General features: G+C 37.0%; 1 protein-coding gene across 6 annotated transcripts in view; it reads right to left on the minus strand.

Moving 5' to 3' along the window:
- Positions 1-12,470, minus strand: part of ABI3BP (ABI family member 3 binding protein) — a 258,654-nt gene that overhangs the window by 93,042 nt on the left and 153,142 nt on the right. For 3 of the 6 annotated variants that reach the window (XM_060010560.1, XM_060010559.1, XM_060010557.1), the window contains 12 exons: positions 10,703-10,744; positions 9,817-9,858; positions 8,779-8,859; positions 8,287-8,334; positions 7,140-7,202; positions 6,950-7,024; positions 6,204-6,251; positions 4,409-4,468; positions 3,507-3,602; positions 2,134-2,166; positions 1,253-1,336; positions 224-283 (listed from right to left, as the gene is read on the minus strand). In XM_060010560.1, the coding sequence (XP_059866543.1) occupies positions 224-283; positions 1,253-1,336; positions 2,134-2,166; positions 3,507-3,602; positions 4,409-4,468; positions 6,204-6,251; positions 6,950-7,024; positions 7,140-7,202; positions 8,287-8,334; positions 8,779-8,859; positions 9,817-9,858; positions 10,703-10,744 (732 nt within the window). The remainder of the gene's footprint in view (positions 1-223; positions 284-1,252; positions 1,337-2,133; positions 2,167-3,506; positions 3,603-4,408; positions 4,469-6,203; positions 6,252-6,949; positions 7,025-7,139; positions 7,203-8,286; positions 8,335-8,778; positions 8,860-9,816; positions 9,859-10,702; positions 10,745-12,470) is intronic. The other 3 variants (XM_060010562.1, XM_060010563.1, XM_060010558.1) reach the window with 2 other exon arrangements.

Consider the following 12,470-nt stretch of genomic DNA (forward strand, 5'->3'; position numbering starts at 1 on the left):
GATATGTATACTAAGCTAAGTTCATACTTGATTCTTTGAATAACAAATGAGTTGTTTTAATACTCTTCAATATATTAGGAAGTAATTGAATGACAACAGAGGATGACTCAGAGTCTTGTGGTAATGACAACAGAGGATGACACAGTGTCTTGTGGTTATGACAGTGGCGAAATGGGTCTGAAATGAGTAGGAGCAGATGCTTATGGACATAATGTGTCATTACCTACGGTCGTCCCTGGAGCCTCGGTCCTAAGAGTAACTGGTTCAGGGATTGTGGCAGGAACTGATCAAAAGTAAGAAAAGAAATCAAAGAGATTTTTGTGAGTGCATGAAATGTCAGAAAATTCATCTTAACAGTAAAAATAATGCTTCAAAGGGGAAAAGGGAAGGGCAAGGATGGATTACACAAAAGTTTAAAACCAAGTGGCAGGAACTATAGGGGTGGGAGGTGAGAGGTAGAGGCGGTGGGGAGTAGGGCTTCACCCTAGGGTCTGCCCACCACACATAGAACAGAGAGCCAAAAAGAAGCTGAGACCATACTCACTAAGTCCTTAGTGAAGAGAGTGGCATTTAATATAATAAGGTGAGGAACAACCTCTCAGTTTGTGGTATCATATTAAACTAAGCATCTTCAGTTCTAAGAATAGAAAAAGCATCGTCCTGTGTAGAAGTAAGGATCAGTGAAGCCCACTGGATCAAACTTAAGCTCTTGAGTAGACATCCCAGTCCTCTTTATTTCATCCTATAGAGGCCCATTCAACAGGAGTGTTATCAACAAGTCATCCTCTGTCTGGTCACCAGCTTCCTTCAGCACATTCCCTGTTTATCAGCCTTTGTTCCCTCAACCCTTCACTCATCCAAATTCTGCACTGATTTTTTTCCCCTAATTATCCTGGATCTTTTCCTGCTCCAAATATTTACTGTATTTGTAGCATATATCATTTGTACTATTTCAGAAATTATTTTACATTTGTATACACATGCTGCCCTATGTTATTTTCTACCTGTTTATGCAGGAACAGCTCTTGTTTACAACTATAGTACAAAATGTTTGGGAAATAAAGCATAATTCCTACTTCTGATTTGTCTCACAGGTGCTAATATGGCTATGGGGATATAGAAGGGATTAATAAGAAGAATAGTGTTTACTCTTAAGAGATATATAAGGCATGTACCGATTATGTGCACAGAATTCAGGGTCCCAGATGGGGTAGAATGCTTGGATTCCTTAAACCAGAAACAGCATATTTACCCAGTGTGGTCTGAGGTACTTCTGGATGGGGCGTGGTTTTAGGTTTGGGACGTGGACGACGGGGTCTCTTTGTTGTTGTTAGAGCTGAAGGAAGAAAAGTTAGGATTATTATAGTGCTGGTGACTCCATTGCCTCTGAATAGGATGATATAACTGGGCTCTAAGCCTTCTAAAACTTGCCAGAGTTCTTTTGAGTGGAGACACCTTTGTTACTTTGGTTTGAAATTTTATCCTTTAATATATTAACAGGTTTTCTTTTATAATTGAGAATTCTCTAGAGATTAAAAATTATATTATAATTATGTTTAAGAAATGAAGATGAGGGACTATCATTTTCTTGAAAGCGTCCCTAATGAGAAATCACGCTAAACTGTGAAAGCATGAGAGAAGTTTCAAACCATCCTACACTATTCACTTATAATTTAAAACAACTAGTCTTGGGCAAATTTTCCACTTGGTAATTTACTAAAATAACTACACAAAATTAGGTGCAACATCAATAAAGCAAAAAAAAAAAGTTATGTAGAACTTGAAATATAGAAAGTAAGATGCTTAAAGAAACTTCATGGTATCATAATTGACACTATATTGGTGGTCTAAATAAAGAATATATGGAGAATCACATTTAGCCCCCAGCTCTAACAAACAGTACTATTTAAACAGAGACTCAGATTGACATGATGCAATTACAAGCTGGGAGATGCAGCAAATAGATGTGTTGAATTAAAGTTTATACACATTAATGTTAGAAAGAAAGCCTTTTATATTTTAAGATGAACACAGCAATAGGATGACAATAAATTATGACATCATTGTCTCTACAGAACATAGATAAGTCTGACAACAAGAAAGCACTTGCTGAAGGATGTACAGGATCATTACCTAAAGATGTCCCAGTAGTAACAGGTTCAAGGTCTGTAGCAAGAAATGATCGAAAGCAATTAAAAAAAAGAATTGTTAAACACATAAGAAAAGTCACCAAACTCTCTTGAAAATGAACTTCACTAGGGTAGTGTGGTTCTACGGCCAGAAAGCAAAATTTTCAAAGTTCCAAGGTGAGGGTACAAAGATATATGATATTATGAAATGGTTATACCCTTATTATCCCTACATGGTTACCTACAAGTATTGCTTTTTATATCATCTGATAATATAATGGAAAACTCTGCTTAGAAAAATCTTTAGGCATCTGTCTAAAAACATTACAGTTAACAACTGTAAGAAAAGAATGTGAAAGTATAATTTATAACACAATATACTGGAAAACAAACAATTACATCTATGTCATGATAGATGCAATTGTTGATATATTTAAGCAGATATTGGTAATGAATAACCAAAATAGACAACGCTCCTTTTTGTTAAGAGTCCACTTTGGAAAAAGACCAAGACCTCTGTCCAAACAAAGCCATATAAAAGAGCAAGATACAAAGCGTCATTCAGTCTACAAAACTTGTCAGTTCATCTCTCTGTTATCAGGACAGAAAAGGGCTGACTGGAGAGTATGCTGCAGCCAAGTGGCTCAAATCCAATCATTGAAGTCAGGCACTCAGGTCCTCTTCACAGACCCATCTAAAAGTAGCACTGCTGACCACAATTTCTGAGCACCAGCCAAGTAAACATTGCCCTTCTCCTTTCTCACAATCAAGTTCTACTTCGAAGTCCTATCCTTCTGCTGTCATCCACACATATGGCACCTTCCAGCTTCTGTTTGTTATTCCTGCTCATCCCTCCAACAAATCTACAAACTATACACATTTCAAAGGTCCACATGACACTTATCACCCCATGGATCTTTCACTTCTCTAAGAATTAACTAACAGTTGGTAAAACTCAATAAATATGTTGCTTTTGCCCATTTTCCTTTCTATCTGCATATGAACAGTTTCACACAAGAGCAGCTTCCTCCCTCAATGAAGCCAAGTCCCTTGTTATTTCTAAACTATTCCTCACAAATGCTAATGTGGCAGTTCATTAAATATGAGACTAATTGAACTAAATAGGCTAGATACTCAACTAGATACGTTTTTGCGGAGCCAGAATCAAAGAGAAAATGTAATCGAATGGTGAGAGAAGCAAATACAAGGTACCAAGAAGATACTAAGTAGCGTGAGGAAGTCACATGAATTGACTAGAGCACTTGTAACTTGGGCATCCATCCTGAAGGATCGCAGGGTTACTAGGCAGCGAGTTACACTCCCACCACAGTATCACATCCAACCAGGTTCCACAGGTACCAGGAACCACATATTTACCTAGTTTGCCCTGAGGTGTCTCTGGGCTCGGCGTGGTTTTATGTTTGGGACGTGGACGTGGACGACGTTTTCTTGTTCTTTGTGATGTTTTTGGAGCTGAAGAAAGGAAACTGGTTAATGTTGTCTTATGACTCCAGAAAAAAAGGATGATACATGGCTCTAGGTTTTATAAAATTTTGCTAGATTTTCTGGAGTCTTGAGAAATTTGTCTCTGGGGTTTGGAATTTTCTTTGTCATCCATATGTCAAAAAAAAGTTGTGGGGGGTTGTCTGCTGACAGTTCTTTTGAGAAAGAACATATAACATTATTTTAATTATCTGAAAACTTTACTGTTATTGCTGGTATCAGATTTTCAAAGAGAACCCTGATCCAAGGGACGTCAGAAGCACAGCATGTCTACATCGCTTTAGAGAGGGACACAGGTTCACCTGCTTTGGGGAGATTATATTTAGAAATGACTTGGTTTAGGCATACATCCCATTAAACATTATTAGACTAAACACATCTCATTTCTTAAAATCATTGGTAGACCATAAAAATGCCTGGAATATCTTAAAACAACTTTCTTTTGATGGCCACAGAATTACACCTGATGTTCATAGGGCAGAGACTCCTAACTGCGTTTGGAATTCAGCAGAACCACTGGCTCTGTAAAGCTTTAAGAAAGCTGGATAATGTGGGTGATAGATACTCTGCACTAGCTTCAGAGATGCTTATATTCTAACCAAGTGACTTATTTTAAACATCTTCAATATGTTCAAAATGAAAGAATATAGCTGAGTGACAAAAAGGGATGATGAAAAAATCTTACAGAAGAGAAAACCCTTTGACCAACATAGTAATGGAATTGACTGGACCATGAACAGAAAATGCTCTTGCCTGAAGACATCAAAGGTCGTTACCTAATGTTGTCCAAGGAGCCTCAGTTCTCAGAGTTACAGGTTCAATGTCTCTGGCAGGAACTGACCAAAAGCAATACAATAAACAATGGAGATTTAAGAAACATAGGAAAAGAAACAAAATTATCTTGAAAATGAATCCTTTTAATCCTGTAATGTTTAAAAAGCATTTATGAACTCTGGAAAAAGAGTATTAGTTCGTAATAACTGGCTGTACTCTGGTACCCATTTATCTCACAAAACAGCCATACCCCTTGCACTTTGCATCCCTGTGAGGCCAATGAAAAGTAGGTTTTTTGGTGTTTAATTATCTGATTGCAGCTGTATTGGAAACTTGGCTCCAAAAAAATCTCTTAGCTGTCTGATATGTATTTTAAATTACTCTGAAAAATTATTATGAAAACTTCTGTTAGTATTTGAAAGGTTTTCACCACCATTATTCATATATTTTTTTGAGAAATGGTGGTAGTGGTGAGAATTTTTAAAAATGTTCTTAATCAGTCTGATTATTGGAGATCTGTGACAGTTATGCAAAAGATAACCTTGTGCCCTTTCTCCACAATAAATGTGATACTCTTTGCTACAATTTGTCCTTATTTATTCATTTATTTCAAATGGATACTTGGGAGATAACTATTCAAGTGAGGAACAGAGATGATTAAGAAAAAGGTCTGGGGCTTCCCTGGTGGCGCGGTGGTTGAGAGTCCGCCTGCCGATGCAGGGGACCCGGGTTCGTGCCCCGGTCCGGGAGGATCCCACATGCCGCGGAGCGGCTGGGCCCATGGGCCATGGCCGCTGAGCCTGTGCGTCCGGAGCCTGTGCGTCCAGAGCCTGTGCTCTGCAATGGGAGAGGCCACAACAGTGAGAGGCCCGCGTACCGCAAAAGAAAAAAAAAAAAAAGAAAAAGGTCTGAAAAGTAATAATTCAACTTTGGTCTGAATAAACAGGATTCCTCTAATTCTCTAATATTCTGAAATGATTGAATTACACATTGGTATAAAATTAAGACTTATGACTCCTTGGTTTTAAAATAGTGTCTCTATTTTTCAAGTCCATAAGATTAAATGTAACATTAAAATATCGTATCACCAAAAACTCTGTAAGCATTTATATGGAGATTGCCTTTTGCTGACTGTCCAAGATAACACAGCACAGAGTTGGTTTAAGCCACATCTGAGAACATCTTCTGAACTAAAGGAAAACATGGCATCCGGAAGAGATAGAAAGTGAGAACCACAGGACAAAACAATATTCAAAGCTGATTGCCTTCAAACAAAAGAGGAAAATCCCTATTTTGTTTGGAATTCAACACCACAGGACGGATTTATCAACAGAAAGGTCCAGTTGCATTCGAACAGTATGGAATCAAGAAGAAAGGACTTTTGCGAGAAAGAGACAATTTGTATTTTCTCAAGCCCCAACCAGCTTTTTCATTGTCCCTCTCCCACATCATAAATTATACATACATAAAACAGAGATTTCAAAAATGTCCTGGTTTGAATGATGGATGGAGAGAGCACCTGTAACTCTTGCCAACATCAAGTGCTGCAAGCAATCTGACTATCTCTGAAGATGATCAAAGAACAAAAAACATTCAGGGATTGTAAGCTGAGCGGCAGCTGTAAGAATGCCTAAGTATATTAAAAAGGTGCTTGTTGAAAATAGTAAACAGTTTTTGGGAATGAATGAAAAAGAGGATGAATGGCAATTGTTTACACAAGAGACTACAGACAGTGACAGAAATGAGAGGGTCAAGTTCAGAGAAACATCGACCAAGAGGGAAGACATCCATCGTTACCTATGGTTGTGGAGGGCGCTTCATTCTCAAATGTAACAGGCTCAAAGACTGCACCATAAAAAATAAACAGATATAGGAAACAAAACTAAGGAAAGCTAGACTTTTAGGTGCTCATTGATGCTTAATTCACAGGACACAGAACTTGGTTTATTCTAAGCTGATATAAATTGCCTCCTTGAGAGACTTATTTATTATGAGAGATGCTCTCAGTAAATTAGAATTTTATACTAATTGGCATCTTAGGAGAAAATGTCACTTGGAAAACAATTGAATTTTCAGAACTATTATATAATATCTTCTTATTTAGTAGAAAATCACTTAGTTCATAGGTACCATTTGAAAAGCCAATAAGGTATTTTAGAGAAAGCCAATCTCCATGTGCCTATAAGGGAAGAACACAGGGTCAGCCTCCCTAGTGGTAGCTGCTAAAATCACTTTCAAAAATGCTCCAGATACAGAAAAACCAGGCTTCTATTCATTACAAACCCGAATTGAGAAGACAGAACCTAAAAATGCTTTAAGAGTGGAATCTGTCAGACAATCCGATATAAAATTTACTAATTTCCCAAACATTAATTTGTTCATTTAACACATGAAACACAAGTGTGGCTACTTTGAGAAGATAATGAACAAAAGAACCATGGTATTTGGGTTTCTATGCTTTTATGATGTGACAAACTGTAAGCATCTTCAGCAACATCCCCAAAGAAAAAGCTTCTTAAGCCGAAGCACTGGAAATTGTTTACCGGACTTAGGTGGTGGCGTATCTGGTTTTGCTGTGGTTTTGGGTTTAGGAAGTAATTGCTTTGGTGATTTTGAATCTGAAGGAAAAAGGTGCTATAATTAGTGTCATGTCAGAGCTGTGAATGTCAAGATTAGTGCTACTTACACACCGTTTTCCTAGTTATAGATTAAGACATTGAAAGTAGAGATTACCAGGCTGGATTTGAGGTACATCTGGTCTACGTGTAGTTTTAGGTCTTTCGGATGGTTTCGACGCTAAAGAAAAAAGTATTAAGGTCACAGCTGTAACTGTCAATAATTAAGGACACATATGCTCAAGCAAAGATACTATATAAATTCAGTGAATATACAACAAAATTAATTCCTGGGGTGGGAAGGGTGGGAAATGTGTCCATTCCTACTGATTTTTCTGAAAGAAAAAAACCTTCAGGAAATGTTCAAAATGTGTCTCTCAACAAAAGTAAGGAGAACTATAAGAAGACTTTTTTCTGTATAAGTAATTTCTAAAATGACAAGTGTAATAGTTCTGTTTCTTACTGGATAGGTTTTTTTTTTTTCTTTTCCCCAGTATAAAAACAGTAAGGTAGAAATCTGAAACTTGCTTAGTAGGAAATCAGGAAAGTAACCCATAGATACTTGAAATTATACAGCATGTTACATGGCTATTTATTTCTGGAATTTTCTAAAGTAAACCAGTGACAGATTTATTGTGAATGCTGAGAAATTATAATGAAATAATTATAATCAAAACAGCATTAGGACTGAAAACAATAAAACCAGCTGGAGACTTTTAATATTCTCAAGTTATAAAGACCATACTATTTTTATCTTGGACCCTAGACAAAGAACAGTGTGTGTGACTTTGGTTATCAAAACATGCTCAAAAAAATTCCCCAGAGAAACAGAAAAGCTGAAGGAGCCATTATTTCATGCAGCTGTTTAAGAGGGAGAAAGTCTTACAAGTTGAATGAGTAAAGCAATGAAATGGTAATCATGACACTGGAATAAAACATTGCCATTTGCCAAGCCCAGGATGAGCACGGAAGTCCCTGAGAAAGAGTAGATGGTTTTCTCTACACGAGGACACGTGATGGGAGGACAGAGGGTTTCTGGAAAACCAGGAAGTTGTGTTCAAAACCATGGACTTTCCCTGAATTAGCATACAGAATTCTTCTAGAAGTTTCCTATCTTCAGGCTCTTCAGACCCAGATAGGAAAGGTGAGGGAAAGCATAGAACAAAACTGTGACACTGTGTATAGAATTGCAGTCATGCCTGGGCAGAGAGCAGGAAAAGCAAAAGTGACAACCTGGGAAAGCAATTGGAGGAGACCAGAATTACCAACTGTGGGCACCAAGGGCTCCAGTTGTACCGTAGCAGGTTCCAGAGCTATAGAGGCAAAACACCAAAAATACTAATTATGTCAAGAAGCGGCATCTTGAGGAAGGAAACATTACTCTTCCATCTTTACTTAAACCGTGTACTTTTTTTGAATGTGATTTTCCTTTTCATTTTTCCCATTTGCCCCTCTTCTCCCTATTGCTTTCCCACATCTCATCTGCCATGAATACGCATCTTGTGTAAAAGCTTTACGGTGCCCTACTTTAACGATCCACTTAGTGGCCCAGCTTACTGCTGTGTATACTTAATAACTACAAATAAAAAGATAAATGTATTCATAAAACGTGAATTTAGAAAGTATAGATCCTTAAATATAAAAATCAACTACACTGGTTCCTAAAGCCCAGCTATTTAGGAGGTAGGCAGCTACTATATCAGAAACTACCACATTCCACTTTCTATGTTAATTGGAACCCTGAAAATCACATTTACCAGGTTTGGACTTGGGCACATCTGGACTAGGTGTGGTTTTAGGGCGGGGACGACGACCTGGTCGTTTGGTCTTTGGTGGAGCTGAAGAAAGAAAATCAGCTAGTTAATACACAAAAGGTGGCCCTACAAACTGACCATCAATACTACGTGTATCTTAGAAGCACATTTAAGCCCTTTGATTTATTGCAGATACGTATCCTTCTGTTTGCCACTTTCTATCATTATTTACCCAGTTAAATGAGGTCTTGAATAATGGATTTTTATTTTATTTTTTGCCAAATATTTATAAATAACTGTTCAAAAGATCTCTCTATTCTATTTTGAGGTGGAAAATTCAGAACTTTGTACAGCTTGGAGAAGACGGTCTCATTAAATTTTTGAAGGTATATGTTTAACAGGAACATGAGAAAAGTTACTTTTAGAAGGCACTAGGGATAAAAAGTAAAATTTATTTGGCCTAAAATTCAAAAGGAAATGTTTTTCGCTTAGCATTTAAAAATCTGCAAATCAACATGGGGTGGGGTGGGGGAAAGGGAGGGTGGGATGAATTGGGAGATTAGGTCGGACATAAATACACTACTATGTGTAAAGTAGATAGCTAGTGGGAAGCTGCTGTACAACACAGGGAGCTCGGCTTGGTGCTCTGTGATGACCTAGATGGGTGGGAAGGGGGGTGGGGTGGGAGGGAGGTCCAAGGGGGAGGGGATATATGTATACTGATACATATATAGCTGCTTCACTTCAGTGTACAGAAGAAACTAACACAACATTGTAAAGCAATTATACTCCAATAAAAAAAATCTGTAAATCAGTAACATGTGCAAAAAGGCTTTGAATTCTCAAATTATTTCAGGGAAGGCAACTTTTAAAGAGTGAGATATAATTTTTAGACTATAGGATTTAAAATTTTTCTCCAAAGGAATAGAGAACACACACACACAAATGGACATTAATGAACAAATCCATTAATGTGAGCCTGTTAATAAAGATGCCAGCAGTCAGGAAAAGGAAAAAAAGGTAGGTCACTCACTGCATTACCTAATGTTGTTGTTGAAGGTTTAGTTCCCAGTGTTCCAGGTTCTAAGACTGCACGAAAAATGATCAAGAAGGAATCAAAATCAACGGAAAAATGATGAACTTTAGTAAAATATGAAAAATGCTTAATTTTTAAGTACTAAGTTGAGCAATCATAAATGGTGAAACTTTTATCCATATAAGACATTCCTTTTTTATGTAAATAGATTCCTGTGTTTTTAGACAAAATGAACAAAAACGCAGCTGGTCAGTTAAGTTTGGAAAGAGAAATGGAAAAAAAAAAAGGCATGACTCTCATTTGGAAGATGTAAATGCAATAAAGTAACCAACAGCTCATGTTATGAAGGAAAATGTGAATAACTGGCTAAGACAGCACTAGCAGAACAGTTTTTGCTCTCTTGAAGGAAAAGAAGCTACATAGACTGGGGTGAATTTTTATATTTCTCTCATTTAATGAATTTCCTAGTGACACATTAGGATATTTAGATCTGGAAAGACCATAATGCTTTTCAAGAAAGTCTGCAAATGTTAGAGTTTTGAAAGTAAGAAAAACACCTCTAAAAGTGAAAGCACAAATATGTCCTGGGGAAGCCATGGTCCTCTATGGGAAATAACCAGGTTAAAACAAGCTCAGGACATGGTGCTCAAATACAAGGAGGGACAACAAGGAATGTGACAAATCAAAATCAGTATGGCTTTCATGGCTGTCTCAGAGCTTCCACTTAAGCACAGGCAGGGAGTTTATCTTCTGGTGAAAATGGCTGAAAGAAAGATCTGAAGGACAACAAAGAAATAATCTTTTGAAAAGCCAAAGCTAAGCACAAAGGTGAACATAGAGGGTGTGAAAGAAAGAGAATTCTTTTTCACTCACTAAGGCAAACTTCATTACCTATTGGCGGCTGTGATGGTGGTGGAGTCTCAGGTTCCAGGGCTGCAATGAAAGCAAGTATTATCAAAGGGGATGCTGATGAGCACCATTTAAGCTAGAAATTAAAGGTCCTTTACCATAATAAGTGTTCTCTCATTGGTGAACCATCAGGTTCTATTGGCTTATGAAATAAAGCTCAATCAGCCTGCAGCCTCTCCACAAACCACAACAGAAGAAAGAATAGAGAATTCTAATTTTTGTTGTTGATTTTTAGCTATTTTCCCCACTACTGTTCCTCGTGCCTGAGGACATATTAAAGGAAGTCAGTGTAGCCTCTCAGAAGTTGTTCACCTGCCATTTTATTTTCATGCAGGACAGTCGGTTTCACCCAAGAAAATGGGAAGAGGCAACAGACCCATCAGACCTGTGACCGTGCCTGAGCTCTGTTAGTTTGGGATGATTTTCAGCCTGACCGGATCTGATATTCTTTCACAAAAAATAGGAATGGAACTTACAGTCTAAAAGGGGCCACAAGTGTTCATATGGTGTTCCCCGTATTTACTAGTATCTATTGCTGGTGAACAAATTGATTTACACATGAAATTTATTCCATTTAAATTATCAAATCAATAGAAGTCAGAAAGTAGTCTCAGATTTCATCAAATGCTGAATAAATTGAATAACAATATTATATAAATATTCTGAAAGATAAATTCTCCAATGCCATTCAGATTAGCAGTAAATAAATTATACCTCATGCTGAATATAGTTTGGTTAAAAAGTCTATTTGGGTTTTTTAAAAGAAGATCATCCAATAGAGGTTTCCTATTCTGTAGAACAAAAAGAATTCTTTTCTTTCAAGAAGAAAATAAAAAAGGAAATCAGTTGTTGAAATACAAAGTGAATATTCTTTGACTTTTTTTTTTCTTACAGAAAGAAACCAATTAATATGGCCCCTACTGACCAGCTTAACAGAACTTAAATCATTTTGCACTTATGTATTCCTTATATTACATTTACCAGGGTTATCTCTGATATTTCTGGACTAGGGGGTATGGAAGGTTTGGGGGAAGCATGTAGTGACTCTTTAGCAACTAAAAAAGAAAATATAATAATAAATAATTAGGATAGAGAATTTTCATTTATTCTGAATGCAAGGCACAGGTGTTACTGAAACGTAGCATCATTCATTAGAATGTCTGTGGCCAAAAAAAAGAATTCTGATTTCTCAAGAACTTGTCAGAAATAGATTATAACAGATGAATGGCAGAGCTGCAGTGATGTACGAGATAGAAGTACACTAGGCAAAGTAAAAAAATGTGTGTGTGGGAGAGGGAGGGGGCGTGGCTAAATGTCAGAGTCTACAGGAGAAAGGGAAAATAAATAGTAGACATCGGTAATTAAATACAATAAATATCAAAAAGCATTCACATCTGAAAATAGCAAAAAACAAAAATTCTCTTGAAACTTTGAGGTTGTAATTCAGGTTTTAATTTCTACAAAGTTGCCTTCTAAAAGTGTGAAAAAGTAAGATCTGGTACTTGTAGCACCTTTTAGCTTTCACAGAGATCAAAGAATGCTGTCTTTTGAATTTTATAAAGAAAAGTCAGCATTTTTTAGGTCCTGAGACTGAGGCCAAATAGGTATGGAGCCCCATCAATTAAGCTTCCAATTCACCTGAATATAAAAATATTAAAGTCAGTGTTTATTAAAAGTAAATACATCTTCTGATAAGACTTCCTCTATTTCATAGCCTTAAGGTATTACCGATAAAGGTGCAAAAATGTTC

This window comes from Delphinus delphis, chromosome 4 (genome assembly GCF_949987515.2).
Source record: "Delphinus delphis chromosome 4, mDelDel1.2, whole genome shotgun sequence".
NCBI lineage: Eukaryota > Metazoa > Chordata > Mammalia > Artiodactyla > Delphinidae > Delphinus > Delphinus delphis.